Below are 23,422 nucleotides of genomic sequence, written 5' to 3'. Positions count from 1 at the left end.
CTGTAGCCCTTGAAGCAAAGAAGAGAGTGGCAGTTTAAGGAGGTTTGAAACACTGGACTTGAGCCAGGGCCTCTTTGCCTGCACACTCCACTCTGCATGTTCCAGCCGTAGGAACAAACTGCATTATTTTGTTTCAAACTGTGCTCAAGGGAAGCCAAGACCTTGTAACTGGAAACTTCCCAAACAGTGAAGTCTAAGACTAAATTTAGTGTTCTATTTAAAAAAATAAAATAAATCGAACATTTTGTTTGTTCATCTTTTATATGTTGAGAGAGGGGGTTGGGGTTGAGATTAACCTAGTCACACTGACAACCTAAGAAGAGTATTCAAAGAAGTGAGAAGCAGGCTAATCCTTTTGGTGAAGAGGGAAATCCTTAACAAAATGTAATGAAGTGGCATGAAATACAGGCTCAGCAGCCAAACTCTCGAGTGGCATATAGCCTCTCTAATCTCCATTACATAAAATTTTATTGTGGCTCAGAGAATATGAAAAACCGTTAAAAGTAAACGAAAGAAACCTCCACTGATAGGAAGTAGGAAAATTTATGTTTTATTTATGTCAGTTTTTTAAAACATAAATATAATTAACTGCTTTTTGGACTCTATTCATTTAATTATGTGTAAGTTGGCTTCCTTCTGTTCACCTTGAACTGTTACTGGAGCAAAAAGAACCTTGTGATGTTGAGGAGACTATAATACACAGTCTGCTAGCAGTAGAGCCTGTGATCCTTTTAACACGACCTCAGCCCACCCCAGTTGCCACACTGATTTTCTTCCTCCTCTGGTGCCACTTCTGTAGTTCGAACAAACACTGAACACCTGCTTTGGACTAGACAGAGCACTCAAATTATTAGCAATTCTAAATACTGTTAGAAACACCCAGAACACACGCTTAAAAGGCAGGTCACAGACAGCATCTCCAACCCACTGGTTCAAAAGGTCTAGTGAAGAACCCAGGATGTTTATCCAGATTTCCCTCTTGATTGATATACAGCCAGATTTGGGACCATGGAGCACACTGTTCTTCCCTGGCAGAAACAATATTAATTTGTTGGTGTTGTTGGTTATGTACCATTGGCTCATCTCCACTTAGAACTATATAACAGAGACTGTATATGTTTGTGTAGAGACAGTCGTGGAGACAGACTAACACTTAGTTCTTTGAGAGATCTTCTCTTTGCAAGTTTTGGTTGTGGCCTTTTCCAGTCTAGAGAGGGGCATCTATCTCTAAGCATAATCTATCCCACTTCTCACAGGGCTGTGGAGGCCAGAGCAACCATGTGACTCAGGGCTCATGGTTGATAATAGATCTAGAACCAAAATAGGGGGGTTTTAGCCATTTCATTAAAACATGCCTAGAATTTTATTATTTGAGCAATAGGGGCAATTTGCAGAATAAACACATATATTCTTCTGTGGGGAAGTGGGTGGTGCATGTGTGTCAGTATATGTATAGTTGTATTCACCTGTAAGGCGGATGTGCTAACTAGAGGCCGACACTGGGGATGCCTTTCCTCAATCACTTCTCTACATTATTACTGTTGGTATTGTTTATTTGTTTATTTTGAGACAATTTATCACTCAGCCTGAAACTAGTTGTTTGCACGAGGCTGGCTGACCAGTGAGGCCCCAGCGTCTCCCTGTCTTCAGCCCCAGCTCTGGGTTACCAGCATGTCCTGCCACACCCAGCTTCTTCATGTGTTCTAAAGATCTAAATTCAAATGCTCAAGCTTATGCAACAATCTGTTTAGCCACTGAAATGTTTCCCAGTCCTGGGTATTTTTTAGGTTTTAGCAGTAAGAGATTATTTCCTATGACTCATAAATCATACCTATACCCAAGAGACACAAATGGGCAAGATTAAAATTACTTCCCTCTTAATATGTTTGAAAATCTCTGGGCCCACTTTGGCAAACATCTCGAAGGCATTTGTAAAGGAAGCAACACTGAAGCACTATGTGTTATGTTAGTGGGATGAGGGTTTTTCATTTCCTCTGATGGTTTTGAAAGTAGCAAGTATGGTCACTTTGGAATGCTTTGAGACTAGGCCAGGCACACAAGGATTTGTACAAACATGAGAGAAGATCACAGGTTTGCTCTTCTCCTAGCTCGTTGGCTACTGAATCTCCCAACTAGATGCCTCAAACACTCCTGATGGTAGAATCTTCCTCAGAAAAAGGACAGCAAGGTAGGAGGAGAGAGAATCAGACTTCAAATCAGGGTCATTCTTTTCTGATGTTGCCTGTCTCTGCCATATATTTAATCCCCTTGAGCCATTTTTAGCCACATGGCCATGGGCAAATTGACCTCTGACATCTCTGCTATTTTCTCTAAAAGTGGGACTGGTAAAGGTTCATAATCATTGAAGAGGTAAAACCATAACCCAGCACAGACTACACACTACTCATTCGATGAATGCCACTTGTCACTGAGTGTCATCTTTGTAGGCAGTGACCCCTGACCTGACTTTCAGAGGCAAAGAAGGTGGTAGAAATCCTGCAGCATGCTCTGTGTGGTGGTGATGGTGAAATCCTCAAGCCACAAAGAGTAATTATAGCAACATGAAGGTTTTATATCTCCACTCACTTCCCACTAGCCAGTTAGTCACTGGATGAAGGGTTGTTCAACAGAGCTTAAGTGGCCCAAGGAGCTGCTGCTTTCACATGGCTCACCTGGCCTCCCAAAGGAAGGAATATAAGCAGCCTCTCTGTCTTCATTCACACAGCTCAGAAAGCTCTGATGCGCCAATCTCTGCTGCTCGATGCTCGCCCCAGGCAGAATCAGGGATTCCTTCTGTATATGCTGACATACTTGAACCTCTATTATAGCACCTCTTTCATAATGCCTTTGTGTTGACGTTGATTGTTTGCATTTTGATCTTTCTCTGTCTACTTTAACTTGCTTGAGGGCATGGTGTGTACACATAGTGGATGCTCAGTAATTGTCCGATTAATATAGATCAGAGCACAGAAGCAGCTTCCGGAGAGTAGAGAGCAGAGACTCAGGAGCCTGGCTTCCCAAGGTTCATATCCTAGCTCAGACCATTTCCCATGTAAAGATAGTAATGAAAGTGGATGGTTTGGGCTTCAGTCTTTCTGAGTTTACTCTAACTTTCTAAGGTTGGATTTGGGATTTGCTCCATAAGGGAGTTTTTTCATCTACTCATGCAAAGTTAGGAACTTGTCACCCACTTCTCTCTTTCCCCATTGATAGTGCCAATTTAATTAGGTTTCTTTTGGTGTTTGTTTGTTTGTTGATACAGAGTCTTTCTGTGTAGTCCTAGCTGTCCTGACATTCACTCTATAGACCAGACTGGCCTCAAACTCAGAGATCTGCCTGCCTCTGCCTTCTGAGTCCTGGGAGTAAAGGTGTGTGCCACCACACCCAGGTTGCTAGGCTTCTTTGAAAAAGGGGGGGGGGGGGAGCATCATTAAAACACTGGTATAAATCCATTAATTAAACATAAACTACAATCTCAAGAGGTTTGAAAGTAAATATAAATCCACTTAGACTCAGTGAGATGGCCAACTGATTTCTTCCTGAGTGCCAGCTTTGATCTGCTGATGACAGATGCACATCAGGAGGGATCCTGTGGCCACCTCCTTTCTCCAGCAATGGCTGTCACAGGCACAGAATAGAGGTACAGCCATACACTTGCTATCTGTCTTTCTATGGCTTTTTATTAATCATGCAACCTTGCCTTTTTCTTTTTCACCTTAAAGATGAAAAGAAGCGCTTTCCTCTCTTTTGGTGGCTTCTTCCAGACGTAGCTTACCTTGCTGTAGTTTCTGTCTCAGCTTTGGGAGCTAACACTTTTCTCTGGCAGTTTTCTTTGCTTTGATGTTTTGAAGTGTCAAATCTTGGCAGGAAAGCTTTTTACTCTGATTAATAACTTGCTCTAATTACTCCAGCTAGGAGGCAGCTATAAAAAGAAAATGGAAAGAGGAGGAATTAGGTAAGGAAACTGCTGCTCCACTGGATCATGGTGTTCTCCGAGGCCTGACTCTACTTGACCAAACTGGGGTTTGTTTGGCTTTGGTTTTCCTTTCCCTAAAGATGATGGAGGAGCTGAGTTCCACCAACCACAAGAGAAACTCCTTGAAGAAAGATTTCTTCCCTTACTCCTCTAAGTAGGAGCACTGCATCTCACCTTCTAAACAGGACATTCTTCACTCTTCTCTTAGGTGTCTGTCTGAACTAGGGGAAGGCTGATTGACTTTGAAAGCCAACTCTTCCCCTCCTAATATAGTCAATACAATTGGAATGTAGTCAAACCACTTATAATTTAATGTGTTTTCTTTACATGACGAGGTTTGTTCAGAGTACCTGCAAACCTTTTGCTGATTCTACAGTAGATTTCCCAGTTGAAAACAATTTGTAATTAAAAGCAAAAATCACAGTGCTGTTTGAGTCACAGCAACACTTATTTCCTGACAGCCACAAAGACTGTAAGTAAAGGACCTACTTCTCAATCTGAGAAAGCTAGTAAGTTCTCAAAGACACAACATTCTTTAAGCCATTGGATGAAGGATGAATCTTGTTGAAAAGCATGGACTTTAAAGTTACAAATCTGCAATTCTTTCTCTTTCCATCAGTTTGTTTTTGTTTAAACACAAAGGGGAAATCCAGATGCCTGTAACCCTGTGAAGCAGGTGTCAGTCTGATTGTTTAACATTCTCAGCTCAAGGATGTGAAGAATGACTGCAGCCATCCGATCCCCCATGCCAGCCTTTAGATCCTAGAGTCTCACTTCTTTCTAAAAAATGTGCAGTTTCCAGAAGTGATCTATTGGGCAACTGCAGCTTGAGAGAATGTCGGGTGACCTTGGCTAGCATTCTTCTTGACGTTAAGCCAGGGCAGTCTCATGTTCCTCAAACATTTGACCCAGCACCTGCCCAGTGTCAGGCAATGTAGGATATAAGGAAACACTTTGAATATGGTTCCTGTCCTTGTGGAGCTGCAGCTGGAGCCCTGCTCTGGGCCTCCTCCCATGATCTTCTTCTGAGCTCTTCCACGTGTTGAGGAGAGATGGGGTAGACACAGAGGAAGACTGTGCTTCCCACTGGAGGGAAAAGTGACACTTCTTAGTTCAAGAGTTTGGGGGATGGGGTCCTTGTGGTAGCAAAGGTAAGAAACGGGTTTTGAAAATGGACCCTGGCTGATTTCTACTTGATCAATACAGCTGCAGGTCAAGAGAGATAGAGGAGGGGCATCCTTCCTGTCAAAGGATGGAAGTTCCTCTAGAGTTAAAGCTACAAGGGCACACAGGTCTTGCAGGCCAGCCTCTAACTTTGCATGTTAAGGAAATTAAGACCCATGAGAGGTAATAGGTTGCTCAGATCAAAAAGACAGTTAGTGGAAAACTCCCTTTCGAGTGTTCAAGAAGGAGCATGGCAAAAAAGCAAGACATTCTGAGTGGTGTGTCCAGGCTGGCATGTAAACCTTGCCATGACTAGCAATCATTACCTAGAATTCCCCTGGGGATTAAAGTCATAGTCACACCTTAGTTAATTGACTAATCCCCAGGAAGTGATCAGATGTGTGGTTTTTCAAATGATTATTTTTCTAGTTCAATACTCCTATGCCTTAGGCATGTAATAAAGTTTGTCTGTTCTTTTTCTCATTTAAAAAAAAAAAAAGAATGATTACTTCCTGTTACTGGTACTCTATCCTAGATATTTGGCCACTTAACAGCAAGTCAAATGAATATTTGAATATTTGGGCATTGCTGACAGGGATAATATTCATGCACTTTGGAATGCTCTGTACAGTGATGGCACCAGGTAGACACAAGATGCTTTCTAATTTAATTTATGTGTTATAGAAATAGGAACCATTATCATCTGACAGGACCTGTGTGAGAATCCCAATTCTGTCATTTTGTCACCATGTGGCCTTGGGCAAGTTATTTCACCTCTGAGACTGTTTCCCTGTCTATGAAGTATGGTAGAGCGAGTGTCTGCATACCCGTATCAGCATACCTCTAAAACAAGGCTTCCCATGGGCCTCTATCCTAAAACTGTGCAGGCCACATGTACTGCAGGGATTTTTGTCTTTTAGAATGGGGTCTTATTTTTAATCCTATATTATGGAATCAGATGAAACATTGGAATCTTTAACCATCAATTTATCTACTATCTCTGAGAAATACCTTAAATGAAAACAATAAAAAGTAGTCTTGTGCTTTCTTTCACCTACATTATTGATCACTCCCCATTGATGTCCTGCTCACATTGTTGTTTCTCCTTTTCCCAGCCACACAGGAAGCTAATGAAGCTATATAGAGAGCTCTAAGACATAACTGACCTTGTGCACCTTTAATTGAGGACAGAATTTGCTAAAGTGCCGCCACCACCCACCAGTGGTTGACTTTACAGCCTGTGTCCTGGCTAGACTGGCTGTTGGCTGTATAATTTGTCTAGTTTTGTCTGGAGCCTTAGACTATTCAGCTGCTTCAGGGCAAAATCTTTTGGGGTGTCATTAAATAGGATTGATAATTGGCTTCTGATGAATATTCATTGTGACTAATGACTTTGGGCAAATTTTACACATACAATCTTTCTATTTTTCTACCAAGTGAGATATTTGATAGAATCATTTTTTCCTCAACTTGCACTTCAATTAAATATTCCCATATCCCTTTGTTGACTATACTCCTTGTTGTATGCTTTCTTTACATTAAGATTTTATCCTCTATAGGAAATGAGTATAGTCCTTCCGACTCCTATATGTGGCTGATGATACTATGTAGAACTCTGTACATCATCTCTGGGTCAGTGTAGAGGCAACCCCATTGCAGTTAGCCTAGCCACTGTTCTTAACAATACTCAGAATGAGTGTCACTTTATATTTTGGGAAACAGCCAAATAATCTCCTGCTTGGTTTGTTTGTTTTCTTAATCAAATGGGTGAAGTAAGTGTCTTACCCAAATTGTAGAGACTTGGCCTTAGAAAATTGCTAATGAAATGATGGAGCACCCTTAAAAGCTTGTAGGTTTATCTGCTTATTTGTTTTTAATGAAGGATAAGTAGTTTAAAATCTTATCATTTAGTCCGGTAGGTTCATTTTGAGATTAAGGACTCAAGTCAGAAATGTTGTCTAGAGCCAGGCACTGGTGGCACACACACACACACACACACACACACACACACACACACCTTTAATCCCAGTACTTGGGAAGCAGAGGCAGATGGATCTCTGAATTTGAGGCTATTCTGGTCTATAGAATGAGGAGTTCCAGGATAGCCAGAGCTACACAGAAAAACCCTGTCTTGGGAGTGGGGGATGGACATGGGATATTATCTGAAAATAAGATTTTGCCCTAAACACTTTAAACAAATAAGTAACAGGGAATCAAGGCCCACCTCAAACAAAATCATCCTACTGAGTAACTTATGGTAATTTCAAACATCTTCATGTGCTGATGTTACTTTAGTACTGAATAGGTTATGCAGTGCATATATTACAGTTCATCTATTTATTTAATGTGCTGTAGAACTACAGCATAGGCATATGATTTGGATGGATGGATGGATGATTCAATTTTTCTGAAAATGGTATATTTGTATGTCTAAGCTTGTCCTTGTTTTGGAATGAGAGTTTATATAACTCATTGTTAATGAAATTGTTAGACAGTGCCTAATATAGGGGTTGGGGATTTAGCTCAGTGGTAGAGCGCTTGCCTAGCAAGCGCAAGGCCCTGGGTTCAATCCTCAGCTCTGAAAAAAAAAAAAAAAAAAAAAAAAAAAAAAAAAAAGACAGTGCCTAATATATAAGCCAAGCTACTGGCTATCTTTATGTTGTAAATATAGTCTAAGTCAGAATCTGGTTGCTTGTCTGTTTTTAATTTATTCAGGGTACACACTGCATTGACAAACACTTCTATGCATGCAGTTGAGAAATATAGAGATGAAAAAAGGTAGGGTGTTCATATATGTCATAACCAAGGGACAAACTTTAGTCATTACAGTTCATTTAGTAAGAGTCAAGGTAAGGCTACAGAGAGGAGAGGGGAGCTTGTTCAGAGGCCTAAGGGAAGAGTTTGCCAGCAGAACAAATCCCAGAAGGTTTGAGAGATGGGTGAAAGAATGAAGAAGTAAAGGAGTCCCTCACTCCATTACTTCTGCAAGTGGAGTATTCCAAGGGAAGCTGGGGAGGCAGCTGAGTTTGGTTGGAGATGCTGCTTCATAGATAAACCAGATCTAGCTGTGCCCTAAAGCCTTGCCAGCAAGAAGTGATGTGACTGGACCTGCATGGAGCAAGAATGCTGGTTAAAGGTGAGCAGAAGGACTGGTGCTCAGGGCCACAGTAACCCTCCAGCCTGACTTGTGGGTAGCATCTGAATAAAGATGGTTTGTTCTCCAAACCACACCACCAACTATGTTTGTCCTTCCAAAGCCTAGAGAGAATAGCCATGACAATAATGTATCTATACGGCAGCTGACTCTATCAGAGAACCTACAGAATAGATTGGGATAGGTGGTTGAACCTCAGTGCCTATGAACAGCTCACCACACTCCCTGGATCTACTCCCCACATGTACCTGATTTAAAGAATGAGGTCTGGAGAGAATGTGTGAGAGGCATAGTACCCTGGCTTCAGTACACAGCTTTCACAACGGGGAAGCAGCAGCAGCATATTCTTTTTAAAGCTGGTCTTGCTATACTAACCTGTATTCTTTTTTTATTATTAAACTAATAAAATTTATTTTAAAATATACAACTTAGTATTGACTTTTTAAGTCATCAAAATAATTTATAATAGTTAAATGCCTCTTAAATATACATGAATCTTCTAAAGCTAAAAGTAATATGCACTCAACCAGGTTTTTAAAATCTATTTGGAACATTAAACATGATAGAAGTAGGAAAAAAATCTCTTATGAAGTCCTCTATGAAAGGAAATTGTGGCAGGTTCCTGATTAGACAGAAACCACTTTGTCTCCAAGGGAGAATACGCAGTATAACTGTGGCTTCATAGAATGAATTGGGTAGTGTTCCTTCTGTTTCTATTTTGTGGAATAGTTTGAAGGATATTGGTATTAGCTCTTCCTTGAAGGTCTGATAGAATTCTTCACTAAACCCATCTGGTCCTGGGCTTGCTTTTTTTTGGGGGGGAAGGGGGGGCTAGGAGACTTTTAATGACTGCTTCTATTTCTTTAGGGGTTATGGAACTGTTTAGATGGTTTATCTGATCCTGATTTAACTTTGGTACCTGGTATTTATCTAAAAAATTGTCCATTTCATCCAGATTTTCCAGTTTTGTTGAATATAGGCTTTTATAGTAGGATCTGATGATTTTTTTGAATTTTCTCAGTTTCTGTTGTTATGTCTCCCTTTTCATTTCTGATTTTGTTAATTTGGATACTGTCTCTGTGCCCTCTGGTTAGTCTGGCACTGGGTTTATCTATCTTGTTAATTTTATCAAAGAACCAGCTCTTGGTTTTGTTGATTCTTTGTATAGTACTTTTTGTTTCTACTTGGTTGATTTCAGCCCTGAGTTTATTTCCTGCCATCTACTCCTCTTGGGTGTATTTGCTTCTTTATTGTTCTAGAGCTTTCACGTTTGCTGTTAAGTTGCTAGGGTAGGATCTCTCCAATTTCTTTCTGAGGGCACTTAGTGCTATGAATTTTCCTCTTAGCACTGCTTTCATTGTGTCCCATAAGTTTGGGTATGTTGTGCCTTCACTTTCATTAAATTCTAAAAAGTCTTTAATGTCTTTCTTTATTTCTTCCTTGACCAAGTTATCATTGAATAGGGTGTTCAGCTTCCATGTGTATGTGGGCTTTCTGTTGTTTTTGTTGTTACTGGAGAACAAACAGCCTTTGTCTGTGGTGATCTGATAGGATGCATGGAGTTATTTCAATCTTCTTGTATCTTTTGAGGCCTGTTTTGTGACTGATTATATGGTCAGTTTTGGAGAAGACGCCATGAGGTGCTGAGAAGAAGGTATGTTCTTTTGTTTTAGGATGAAATGCTCTATAGATATCTGTTAAATCAGTTTGGTCCATTAACTTCTGTTAGTTTCACTGTGTCTGTTTACTTTGTGTTTCCATGATCTGTCCATTGATGAGAGTGGGTTGTTGGAAGCCTCCCACTATTATTGTGAGAGTGCAATGTGTGCTTTGAGCTTTAGTAAAGTTTCTTTTACGAATGTGGGTGCCCTTGTATTTAAAGTATAGATGTTCAGAATTGAGTTTTTTTCTTGGTAGATTTTTCTTTGAATGAGTATGAAATGTCCTTCCTTTTTGATTAACTTTTGGTTGAAAGTTGATTTTATTTGGTATTAGAATGGCTAGTCCAGCTTGTTTCTTGGAACCATTTGCTTGGAAAATTGTTTTCCAGCCCTTTACTCTGAGGTAGTGTCTGTCATTGACACTGAGGTGCGTTTCCTGTATGCAGCAAAATGCTGGGTCCTGTTTATGTATCCAGTCTGTTACTCTATGTCTTTTTATTCAGGAATTGAGTCCATTCATGTTAAAAGATATTAAACAATAGTGATTGTTGCTTCCTGTTATTTTTGATGTTATTTTTATGTTTGTGTGACTATCTTCTTTTGGCTTTGTTGAAAGATTACTTTCTTGCTTTTTCTAGGGTGTGGCTTCCCTCCTTGTGTTGGAGTTTTCCATCTATTATTCTATTATCTTTTGTGGGGCTGGATTTGTAGAAAGATATTGTGTAAATTTGTTTTTTTTTTCATGGAATATATTGGTTTCTCCATCTGTGGTAATTGAGAATTTTGTTGGGTATAGTAGTCTAGGCTGGCATTCGTGTTGTCTTTGGGTCTGTATAACATCTGCCTAGGATCTTCTAGTTTTCATAGTCTCTGATGAGAAGCCTGGTGTAATTCTGATAGGTCTGCCTTTATTTGTTACTTGACCTTTTTCCCTTACTGCTTTTAATATTCTTTGCTTTGTGCATTTGGTGTTTTGACTATTATGTGACACGCAGAATTTCTTTTCTGGTCCAATCTATTTGAAGTTCTGTAGGCCTCTTGTATGTTTATGGGCATCTCTTTCTTTAGGTTAGGGAAGTTTTCTTCTATAATTTTGTTGAAGATATTTACTGGCCCTTTAAGTTGGGAATCTTCACCCTCATCTATACCTGTTATCCTTAGGTTTGGTCTTTTCATTGTGTCCTGGGTTTCCTGGATGTTTTAGGTTAGGAGCTTTTTGCATTTTATATTTTCTTTGACAGTTGTGTCAATGTTTTCTATGGTATCTTCTGTATCTGAGATTCTTCTATCTCTTGTATTTTGTTGGTGATTCCTGATCTCTTTCCTAGGTTTTCTATCTCCAGGGTTGTCTCCCTTTGTGATTTTTTTATTGTTTCTATTTTCATTTTTAGATCCTGGAAGGTTTTGTTCAATTCTTTCACCTGTTTGGTTGTGTTTTCCTGTAATTCTTTAAGGGATTTTTGTGTTTCCTCTTTAAGGGCTTCTAGCTGTTTACCTGTGTTGTCCTGTATTTCCTTAAGGGAGTTATTTATGTTCTTCTAAAGTCCTCAGTCATCATCATGAGATGTGATTTTAAATCAGAGTCTTGCTTTTCTGGTGTGTCGGGGTATACAGGGCTCGCTGTGGTGGGAGAACTGGTTTCTGATGATGCCAAGTAACCTTGGTTTCTGTTGCTTATGTTCTTGCCCTTGCCTCTCACCATCTGGTTATCTGTGGTGTTAGCTGGTCTTGCTGTCTCTGACTGTGGCTTGTCCCTCCTGCAAGCCTGTATGTCAGCACTCCTTAGAGACCAGTTCTCTCCGGGAGGAATTTGGATATGGAGAGCTGTAGTGCAGGGTCAGCTCTGGGGTGCAGACAGAAACCTAAAGGATCCTGTCCTTCTGTTCCTTGGTTCCTGTGTCCTGATGGCTCTGAGCGGGTCCCTCTTGGGCCAGGAATTTGAGCAGAAGTGGTGGTCTGACGTGTCCTCACAGATGTGGTAGTACTACTGGGCGACCAGTTCTCTCCCAACAGTATTTGGGTATGGAGCGCTGAGGCACAGGATCAGCTCCTAGCGCAGATGGAAACTGGAAGGCACCTGGATTCTTTAAGTGGGTCTTGGCACATTACTCTTTCATAACTTAAATATTCTTCTGTCAGCAAAGACCAGTTACTAGCTTCCCCACACCCCCAAAAAAAGAAAAGGGCTCAAGGTGACAGACTTCCTAGAAACCAAAGAAACACAAGAGAAAAGACAGAAATATGAGTTGTAGGCTGTGGTTATTTAGTAGCTGGGTCCCCAGGGTTGCATCCTGTCCCTTTTGCCATATTGAGTTTTACAAAGATTGTATTGCTTTTCATTACTTTTACCTATCAGTCTTTAATTGTATCAAATACTGCTTGTTTGACATCTCTAGATCTTAAGAATAAAGACAAGGAATAGAAAACATGTTGTTGAAAGAAACGGGAAAGGATAAGCCCACAAACCATGCTGGAACAATTGATCAACGACTTGGAAGTAAATTCTCACCTCAGGTCGAAAGCCCACATTAATTGCACGTGGGTTCATAAGTCAAATACTTGCAGACATTTTGGAGGTCTTTCCCTGGACAAGGAGTGAGGCTCACCACAAAGAAAACCTTGTCCGTCCAGTCATTCAAACCTCTTCTCTCAGAAACTTGAGGAAAATGAAAGCCAACTTATCAAAAACATCACATTGGATGATAGCCTTTACAAGTCTTCAATGCTTGCTTATAAATCAATTTAAAAGATACCAGCACTCCTTTTAAAGGTCTTCAAGGATGGATGGAGGGAGGGAGGGAGGGAGGGAGGGAGGGAGAGAGAGAGAGAGAGAGAGAGAGAGAGAGAGAGAGAGAGAGAGAGACCAAGACCATTTATGTAAGAAATGGGAGTCAGGAAACATGACAAAAACTATTCACCATGCTAATCAGAAGGGTGAAAACAGTAAGGTGGAAGTAAGTGTAAACTTGGCTGCATTGCTTAGTTCTGGTGAAGCAGTCAGATACACTGACACAGTAGTTCCTTACCTTCCTCTGCCTGCTAACATATCTGTAAGTCTGCAGTCTACACCTAGAAATCATATATCCAAATACAAGTGTGTAACTCGATGATAGAAAGCAGCAAAATGGCTATGAAGAATACATTGGGGATAATGAAAGGGTGTGTTTTCCTAAGACCATTAAGAATGTAGGAAAATGATACCAGGAAATAATGTCAATATAAAAAGAGAAAAAACCATTATATTTAAAGTTTTAATTTAATTAGAAAAGAAACTATAAGTATTTACAGGTACAGTAACCTAAAATGTTAAATAATCTTCAGAAAATGCCAATTCTTTTATCATATTCTTTTTCTCACTTTTCTATTCTAAATGTGCATGAACTTTAATTTTTTTTTTTTTTTTTTGGTGTAGTCCTGAGGATTAGACTTGACTTTAGACATAGACATACTAAGCAAAAGCTACCACTGAGCTGCACCCTTCCCCAGCCTTGCATTAACTTTAAAATCAGGGGACAGGAACAAAATATTTTGAAGAGAAAGTCTGTTGCATTGCACCGAGGTGGGCATGTCTGACAGGAAGTTGTTTCTGCTGTGACTTTGAGTCCTTCACTTGAGCACAACCCTCCCTCAACTTTGCCTTGTGGTCTGACTCTCTGCTCCTTCCTCTCTGTTGCAGTTGACGGCCTGCATCCACGGCTCGGCTGCCATGCTCTACCCCATGTACTGGCAGCATGTGTACATCCCTGTGCTGCCCCCACATCTGCTGGACTACTGCTGGTAAGGCTGCTGAGCATCTGTCCTTCCTCATGCAGGAAGGACCCAAGTATGTGAAGACTTTAACTTGTAACTGCTGTGGGTGACACTAAATAAAAAACAGTCTTAAAGGTACAGGGTGTGGAGTACCTGACAGTAAGATGCTTTATGTCATGGCATTCTAATAGGGTCAAGAAAAAAAGCTAATACTCTTAACACTTCTCACTCGAGGGAAGCCAAAGCACCAAAAAAAGTGTGTGCTTTTTTCCCACTAAGTCATTATTGGAAGCTGGTGACAGGAGCAGGAATCTGCAAGGTCTTCAGGTTTCAGCCATGCCCTGGCACACATCCCACTAGATTTGCTTTTAACTGTAGTTTGGGCCTTCTGGGGTTTTGTTATTTTGTTTTTTTGTTTTTCCTTCTCTTTTTTTCCCTCCTCCCCCCCCCCCCAGCCTCTTGCTCCTGCATATTTTTGTTTGTTTGTTTGTTTTGTTTTGTTTTACCTTTTTTTGAGACAGAATTTTACTGTATAGCCTAAACAAGCCTCACACTCACAGAATCTTCCTTCCTCAGCTTCTTGGGTGCTGGAATTACCATGTGTCACTACACCCAACTGTATAACCCTCTGAAGCTTTCCGAGGAATTCACTGTTGAGCATGGATTAGTGGAGGAAAGAAAAGAAGCAAGATGAAGTTGTTTAGGCACAATTATTTTTTTGAGATAAAACACCGTGTAGGGATGGATGGCTCATGGGAGACGCAGTGCCTTCTGAAGCACCCTCAGTGCCTTTTGGAGTGTGCCAGAAGGGAGGGTTTATTCGGCTAACTTGAATCTGTTTTTCTTATGAATAATTTTTCTCTGTTGTAATGTATTAAAAGGCATTGTCTTGGAACAGCTCATGTCAGTAGATGCTGAAAGGGGCTATAGTGCACACATCAAAAGGCCCTTGGCGATCTTGCCAGAAATTGGAGCTTCAGGAGAAATGTTCCATTTTGGGAACCACAGCCTCTATTGTGATCAGATATTTTATGAAATTGGCCATTGATCCAAAGTGGTACAGGTCAGTTAACCCTATGTTTGCTTTTCTTTAGTCCTCTCTGAAAAGGCTCATGTAGGTAGCCACCTTATGCCCTATAAGCCTTGAGGTATTTGTAGTAAACACGATTTGGATGTTTTAGGTTCAACTTCTTTCTAAGAAACCACAGGTACAACAAAGACATAGCTCAGAGTCAGCAAATAATATCCAACAGCACAGAGCCCAGTCAACTGGCCTACTTCTTCATATTGAGATCTTCTGATCCTGGTAGGTTTTCTTGTTCTTACTTTCTCCAAGTTTCCTGATAGATGTACGAATTATTAAAGACTAGATCATTTCTTTTGTGGAAACAGTGGGGAGCTGGGGGGTAAGGGGATGTTGAGACAGGGATTCTCTGTGTAGCCCTAGCTGTCCTGGAACTCGCTCTGTACATTAGGCTGGCCTCAAACTCAGAATCTGCCTGCCTCTGCCTCTTGAATTCTGGTATTAAAGGCAGGCAACACTATCAGCCCTGGCATTTTTATGTATGCGTATCTTGACTAAATGCATGTTAGTGCCCACAGAGGCCAGAAGAGGGTATTGAATGCCCTGGAACTGGAATTACAGATGTTTGTGAGCCATCATTTGGGTGCTGAGGAATTGAACCCTGGTCTTCTGCCAAGAGTAGCCAATGTTCTTTACCACTTAGCCAGTCATCAAGAATGGAGCCCACATTGTGTTTGCCCTGTCTTTTACACTTTGTTGAATTTTGGAAATTGTTTTTCATTAAAGATGCTTTCTATATATTCCTGGTCTGGATTCCATTTCTGGCCCTTATGGAACAGTTAAGGGAGCATTATATGTTGTCAAACAGAAGGATCAAGATACAAAGCCCTTGAAATAGATTTACCTTATTTGGGGCCCCTGATTTCCTCAGGAGTGTTTTCAGACCCCAGTGCTGCCTCAGCACCCTACTTTTATGCAAGTTCTGTGTCTCATATCCCCTAGGAAGCCATGGAGTGCCATGCTGTTCCCATTAGCCACTACATCCTCTGCCCCTGGGTCAAGGTGAGGGTCATTGGGCTCCTGTCCCTATAGCTGTGTTATGGTGCCAGATTCTCCATGTCCTTTAGTTCCTAGCACAGCATCTAGGAATCTTCCCTCACTACCCTGTCACTGTTGTCTGCTTATCTACAGTCTATATCACCCATCTATTTAGACATCCTCAGCTTCTTTCCCCCACCCCCACCCTTCAATCCCTGTAGCCCTTCCCACTCTGTGAGCTTACAAATGGTTATGTTTATCATCTATACAGAGGTGACCTCCCTCCCTCAGAGAGCCCAAGAAATAGCACAAACAGGGCTGAGCTAATAGGAAAATACCTTGTCTCAAGTTTAATACTGCCTGGCTACACAGCTTAGAGGATGTGAATTTGCTTCTAGGACTATCTGCCCTTACCTGAAGAGGACTTCCTCAAATCCTTTCCAAACACTTACTTGTATAAAAGTTACTTTTTAACATGAAACATACTGTCAGGCACCCAATAGGGTGAGTCCTGAGACCATGCAACCTTTTGAAAACCTTTCCACTGCTCCCTTCTCCTTCCTGCTTCTCATGCCCTCTGACTTGACCACAGCTTTGTCTGGATCTGTCCTTCCTGTTCACTGACGTTGCTGGATTTGCTTGCCTTCCTGCTTACACTAGAACTTGCTGGAGTTCTCAGTGTGATGAATATTTGTGCTTTATTTCTGACACTGAGCAACATCTAGTTGAGGCCAAGATGTTAGTCTCCATCAACAGGCACTCAGATGATGGGGTGTTGAAGACAGACATAAGGGAGTACCTTAGTACCTTCCTATCTGCTCTTCCTTTGATAGATTCTGTTGGGGAATTCTAAAGGCCACTGCAGGCAGGACCTACTAGAAAACGGTGTCACCCATCTTCAATTTTCAGTAATTATCTACTCTTATTCCTGACTCCTCTTTACACCTGTCATGGTCAGGCCAAAGATGAGGCTTCTTATTCATGTGAGACCTGAGGGGACAGGTGGCCTGCCTGAATTCCAAGGCCTTCCTGTCCTTGGAGGAAGGAGGAAGAGTTTATGCAAAGACAGCCTCTCCACCTGGGCTTGGGATCTGCTTCCTGAACTTATCTGGGAAACATCAGAATTTTTTTCTCCCTTTCCTGCAGTCTCTGTCCTCTCACTACAAAGGTGTGCAAGCCCTGGGTCCTCAGGCAGATCTTTGCTTGTTTTTTTTTTTTTTTTTTGCTTCTAAACCAATTAGTTCTTCGTTTTTCCATTGACAAGTACATCAGTAGAAAGAACATGTTTGTCATCTGGTAGTGTGTGTTGTCATTGTTTAGATGAAACATTGTAGGACTGAACAGAAGATCAAAGAGAAGAGGACAGAGGAGTTGGAAAAAAAGAAAAAGCATAAGACACACCCAAGAAAGGGAAAGGGGAGAGAGAAAAAAGAGGGAAGGCTGGAGAAGGTAGGAGACAGCCTCACAGAGTGACCCCCACTCACCCAGCATGGTTATATGGAGAACTCCTCCCCCATATATAACAGCCTCACAGACACAACATTACTCGACAGACAGACAGACAGACAGACAGACAGACAGACACACACACACACACACACATACACACACACACACACACCCCACCCAACAGCTCTGTGAGTCAAAATCACAGAGATTAAAAAGTCTTCTGGTGACACTAGTGATAACAGCCTCAAGGACCCAGTCACTGGAACACCTCTTTTTACCTCTGTGACCACATTCCATCTTCCTTATAGCCCTGCAAAACAGGTTTGATTAGCCTTACTTCACAGGTCTGTAAACATAGGCCCCAAAGGGTTTACTAACTTGTTCCAGCATATATATTGTGTTCTGTGTGATTCCAGCCTCAGGATCACAAGCAAGAACTATGCACATATATGTACATGTTCTAAAAGTCAGGTATATTTGTATACATGGAAAGAAGCAGAGATCTGGAAACATATCAAAATATTTAACAATGACTTGTGTTGGAGAAGAGATTATTTCAGCATGCTTTTTATTATATTTTCTATTATTTATATAATGAAGTACAATTTTATAATTGAATACTATCTTTTAGAAAATAGTTATTTAACATAGCCAGTTGTTCAGTCTATCCACTGCCTGTCTTCTTTGCTCTCGGCCTTTTCAGTGAAGACTGTCCCAGATTGTCTTTCCAATGCCGTCTCTCACTTCAGAGTTCAAGAGTGTCATTGTCTGCTGAGCCACAGGCATGATAGAAGCTCAGACTTGGAATAGAAGGCTTACTGAGGCAGGGCGCTGAATCTTCCAGTTGAGCTCTGCTTTTTTTGGTGCCTTAATAGCTTTGTGATGAGTCCTCTTCGTGGTTATAGATCAGGTACCTTTCTCCTAGTTTTTTTGTTTTCACAAAGAACTTTGTGACATCTGACCAAAGGATGATTTCAGGCCAATGGGGGTTGGCATCTGCTTGTAACTATAAAATAGAAGTATGATGAAAGGAAAGACCACAAAAGAAGAAGGCAGACCCCCAGTCAAGGCTTAAGTTGATCACTTTAGTCTGATGTAACCGCTATGGGCACAAAGTAAAAATGTCAAGAAAATGGAGTCAGTGTTAATTACTTTATTCTACTGAGCTCCTTCCCTTGAAAGTCACCAAGTTAAGTTGAGTCCTTGGTGGCTGGAGCCAGCAGGGATAACCAGCATTTAAGCAAAGGGCTGGGAGCCCTCAACATGTAAATCTGAGGGAGGTTTGTTCCTCTGCAGATGATTTAAATGTTAAGTACATCCCCTTGCAGGGGATACACAAGTGGAATCTGAAAACTATTATCTCCTGTAGAAATGAACTCTCAATTTGCTCACTGCACAGGAAGGGCGGATTCTAGTCATTTTCACTGCCAGCAGGTGCCCTTTCTATGCATAATAGACTTCAGAAGTGTAATTAACACATGAGGACCACTGCTGCCAGTTTTTCTTCAGGTGCATGCTGCTAGGAGTTTTCAGGACAACAGTGCTGGTCACAGGAGCCTCTCACATGGTGCTTGAAGATGAGATACTCATTGACCTCTGGACAAAGACATGTTAAATGGGGCTGAACCTGTCCCCTGCTGTGAGCATCATGGGTCATGGTCCTTGGACTCCTGGGACCCCAGAAGCTATATACAGCCTTTGGTTGAGCAGAAGCTAGAAGAGCAGAGCTGTAGTTTGTATGCAGTTAATAAATGAAAGGATGATGCTGAGAGCACCCTGCAATTATGTGGAAGACTCTAATTGCACATTCACAAATACAACAACCAATTATCTGAGGTAACTTTAATTAGAGCTATAATCACAAATTTTAATTATCGGAATAAATCAGTTTAGTACAAATGGCTTCCCTTAAATATTTCCCAAATTAATTTTTTCCATGTCCCTTCCCCGTTTTGACAGAGCAGTGGAGTAGAGAATGCTTAGGATTTGAGCCCACACAGACCTGGATTCAAGTCTTAGTCTCATCTCTTATTTCACCTCTGATGCACACCGACTTTTTCTGGGAAATGGGTACAATTTACCTATTTTGAGGAGTAGCTATATGAGTCACAGGCACAGTTACCAGCTATTACAGGGCAGCTACATGTTTATAGTGATTGCTCTTGTCACCATCACCACAAACACAGGACATGAGTTTTAGCTTCCAGAAGGTCTAGTTGACATCAAATGTTTCTCTTGCTTCTGCTGCCTTATGAGCTCGAGAGTCAAACTTTATAACTCCTTTTCTCTTTTACTCATGAGATTGTTTTTATTTTGACTTTTGTATTTAACTTGAGTTATTGTATGGTTGTTTTCATTTGCAGCTGTGGCATAAGAATGAAAAGAAAAGAAACAAAAGCAGATGGCAGAGAAAGCGGAAGGAGTAAGACATTTCCAGCCCTTATGAATATTTAAAAGCATGTGCTGCTGGTTCCTTTAGATCTGTGCCATTCCCTTGACTCTGAAAGTGAGAACGAGCATGTTGCCTACCTTAGCTGACTGCCTCTCTGAGTTTGGCCCATCCTGGAAAGCCTTCCATTGGGGACAAAAGGATTTACTTGCTGATGAGAGTCAGTACTGCTTTTCATAATAACACTCACCATCTATGGAGAATGTGTGTACAGTGAGCCCTTTCTAAATATCATCATAAGTTTTCAGAATTGTGCTGTAAGTTATTAGCCCCTTTGCATATGGGAGGAAGTTGAGGCTCAGAGACATTAAGACTGTACTACTCTCACTCATGGAAGGAGTAGTAGGGAATTCACTTGAAATCCAAGGCTGCCCCATGCCAATGCTTTTCCTAACAGGGTCTTGAGTGTCAGAGAACAAGTTTATGAAGAGGTTCCTCTAGTCTTCTTGACATCTTACATTGTATTGTCATGAATTATTTATGTTCACTCAACAGTGTTTGTAGAGTACTTAATAAGTAGCAAATACCATGCTGGTTGGGTAGAAAGTAAAAAGTAAAAGCCATGTGAAATTGCCTATGGGCTTAACTTTTCCTCCCTTTCCTCTGCAGCAATAACCCAAAACAAGTGCCACAAACCATCCCTAAGCTGAACTTTTGTATTTGGTATATTCTAGATGTTTGTTTACATACTTTAGTGATAAAATATTTTCAAGGCAGAGAAAAACAAGTTCATCTTCCCACTCCAAAGGACAGCTAGGTCAAGAGCCAAGTTGCTAATGCTTTCTAAGCTTATGATTGAACCTAAATGTCAAATGAGTGTGTGTGGGTTAGACAGTTTCCTGGTATTGTAGAAGGCATTCTTTGCCCCAGGGCAGAGGTGCACAGATTCTCTGAAAGATGCTGATTCCTGTTAGGCTTCCTACCTGGGCTGTGTGTGGGGTTCTGAATCAACCACCTGTGGCTCTCCTATTCACTTCAGGAAATTTACTAAAAACCAAAAAACTGTTCTGTACATCTGACTGAAGGATGCATGGTCCGAGTGGTCTAGGTCATCAGCCTAAATATAGTAAAGTAACATCCACAGATCATAGCTGCATCTCTTCTAGTCGTCATTATTGAGGCAATGAAATTTCACAGAGGTATAAATCAGTGTTCAACTAAGTGGAATAGTTCATAGTCTTGTTACCAGAGACAAAAATAGAATGAAGGGATGGTCTGGTGGTGGCCTCAGAGTCTGGCTTTGATCAGAGCGTCCCTATTTACTACTTTGGAGGAGACCAGGCCCCTTGGACTTTTATTTTTGCTAAGGGAGAATAGTCATCACTACTAACACAATCGTTCTTTTCCCTAAACAGTAGATTCTGTCTTGGTTTTAGTCAAGACTATTCTGATATCTGTATTGTTGAAATATTCTAGTATGTGGGGGGTGGGAGGGGGAGGGAGAGGAAGAGGAAGAGAGAGTTGTGGAGAGAGACATCTCCAACAAAATCCAGTTGAAATTCATAGCTTGGTGCTAGACATGTATGGCTAAAATTCCCTTCTATGTGTTCAGTTCTTGACTGTATAGATTGTATTAAAGAATTTTAGCATGTACACAAAAGCTATGTGTTTCCTTCTTGCATTAAGTACCCATAAATACTTACTGTGTACGTGTCACTGGGCATAGGAAGGTAAGAACTCATAAATAGTTTTGGATTTAAGAAAACACTACTTCACAAAAGGAATTGGACATCCAACAAGAGAGGGGAATGGAGATTAGTGGTTAGTTAGGTTAAGGGGAGAAGCAACAACGGACTTAGAGGACCAGTCCAGTGCTCAGAGAAGGCCTCAGATGTGAGGAGTCCACAAAGAAGGGATGAGGAGCAAGGAAAAAGACCAGAAGTCCAGGTTGAGACATCTGAGGGAAGTTGGGTACACACACACACACACACACACACAAATGTGTGTTAGTTGAACAAAAGAAAATTGTAGATTTCTAAGTAGATTCTCAACAGTGATTTGACTGAACTTGGTCTTCGAGGTTTGAATGGAGAACCTGAATGGGAAAGAAGTCAAAGCTGTAAATCAAAGTCCTGGGTCTAAATTGTGGTGTTATCTGAGTGAGTATGTGCTTTCATGAGCATGTAGCATCTCTGAGCCCCATTTTCTTTACCTCCAAAGTTATTGCCTGAAATATAGTTAAATATGTCTTTCTTCTCTACTCAAAGAATCTGATACCAAGTGGGAGGGAAAAAAAGAAGCTAGGTGCTAATGGTTGCCCAAGCCCTGCACTAAGATACACCTCCACTCCCTTCATTGACACCAAAACACAACATGCCTGCAGCTCTCAGAGGACACTTTTTGTACTTCCTGAATAAACTGCCCTCCAGAAGGAAAGTGAAGGAAGGAGAGTGGGCTTTTGTCTTTGCTATAGATTCTTTGGATCTGAATAACTAGGACCCTGTGGATTCTATAAAGAAAACTGACTTTTCAATAATCCATTCATGTTTTTTTCCTGTCAAAATAGAACTTACATATCACAGAATTTACCCATTTGAAAATATGCATTCAGTTTTCTTTCTGAGGACCCAGGTTTGGTTCCCAGCATCCACATATTTGCTCACAACTACCTCTAAATCCATTTCTAGGGGGATCTGACTCCCTCTTTGAACCCCACAGGCTCCTGTGTACACAAGCACACACAAATAATACATAAATAAAAAGTTTGTAAAAGGAAACTTTTCTATAGTAATAAATTACAGAAAAAGAAAGTATATAATTGAATGACTTACAGTATGTTTCAACTATCTCACTAGACTGTATGAATCCAATAGCTATGTAGTTCTAATGTATTGAACTGAAATCGCTAATTCCAAATGCAATCAATGTTCTTTATTGGTATTAGAAAGGCAGAATATTTTTGTCATAGTATTTTAACCTTTGGAAAGGATATACAGCAAAGAACAGTGCTGTACAGAGATGAACGGTATTCAGCAGATCTTCAGCATGCTCTGCAGAACTGCCCGCTACACAGGTATCTGGGGTGCAGCAAGGCAGCCATCAGCCATCATCAGCCTGAAAGGCATTACTTCCTGATGTTGCTACAGTCTCAGGATATCTTTCTTGGTCCTTTCTTCTTGCTTACCAACACTGGGTAGTTTATAAAGAGAATAGGGTTTTCCTTTTGAATTTTTTTTATTGTTTTGTTTTGGCTCATAGTTCTGGAAGTCTAAGTTTCATTGCATTAACATCTATTTGACTTCTGTTAAGGGTCTGTGGTACAAAATGGGAAAGCAGAGAAGTAACAGCATGTGGCCAGCAAAAAGTAGGAGGGAGGAAACCTTGTCTTCTAACAGGTTACTTGCTCTCAAAGTCACTAGTCTAGTTTCATGAGACCTGGCATTAATTTATTTATGAGACGTCTTTTCTCATCACTAGTTGGCCTCACCCCTAAACACTGTCACATTGAGGTTGTAAGCATCAACATGAGCTAGTGTGGAAACTCCTCTTCAAGCACAGAAGAGTTAGAGAACACAGGCATGCACCTGTCAGGGTTTGATGGTAGAGCTCACTCGCTTACCCACCTATGCTTTGAGCATTTCCCCTAACCATGCCCATGGTCTTCTGCTCCCTTACGGAACCTCTGGACATGTCCTGCCAGGCCCATTTCTTAGCCCCACCTGCTGCCCCAGTGTCATGGAACAGCTAGCTCTAACTTATACTTACTTGCTCATGCTCAACCTGGTTTTCCAATTTTCATGACATGTTCTGGTATGAT

General features: G+C 41.0%; 1 protein-coding gene across 7 annotated transcripts in view; it reads left to right on the top strand.

The window, feature by feature from the left end:
• Positions 1 to 23,422, top strand: part of Dennd1a (DENN domain containing 1A) — a 463,938-nt gene that overhangs the window by 246,250 nt on the left and 194,266 nt on the right. For all 7 annotated transcript variants that reach the window (XM_076928664.1, XM_076928662.1, XM_034495130.2 and 4 more), the window contains one exon: positions 13,632 to 13,732. In XM_076928664.1, the coding sequence (XP_076784779.1) occupies positions 13,632 to 13,732 (101 nt within the window). The remainder of the gene's footprint in view (positions 1 to 13,631; positions 13,733 to 23,422) is intronic.

Source organism: Arvicanthis niloticus, chromosome 2 (assembly GCF_011762505.2).
Source record: "Arvicanthis niloticus isolate mArvNil1 chromosome 2, mArvNil1.pat.X, whole genome shotgun sequence".
NCBI lineage: Eukaryota > Metazoa > Chordata > Mammalia > Rodentia > Muridae > Arvicanthis > Arvicanthis niloticus.
This window is presented reverse-complemented; position numbering and strand designations above follow the sequence as displayed.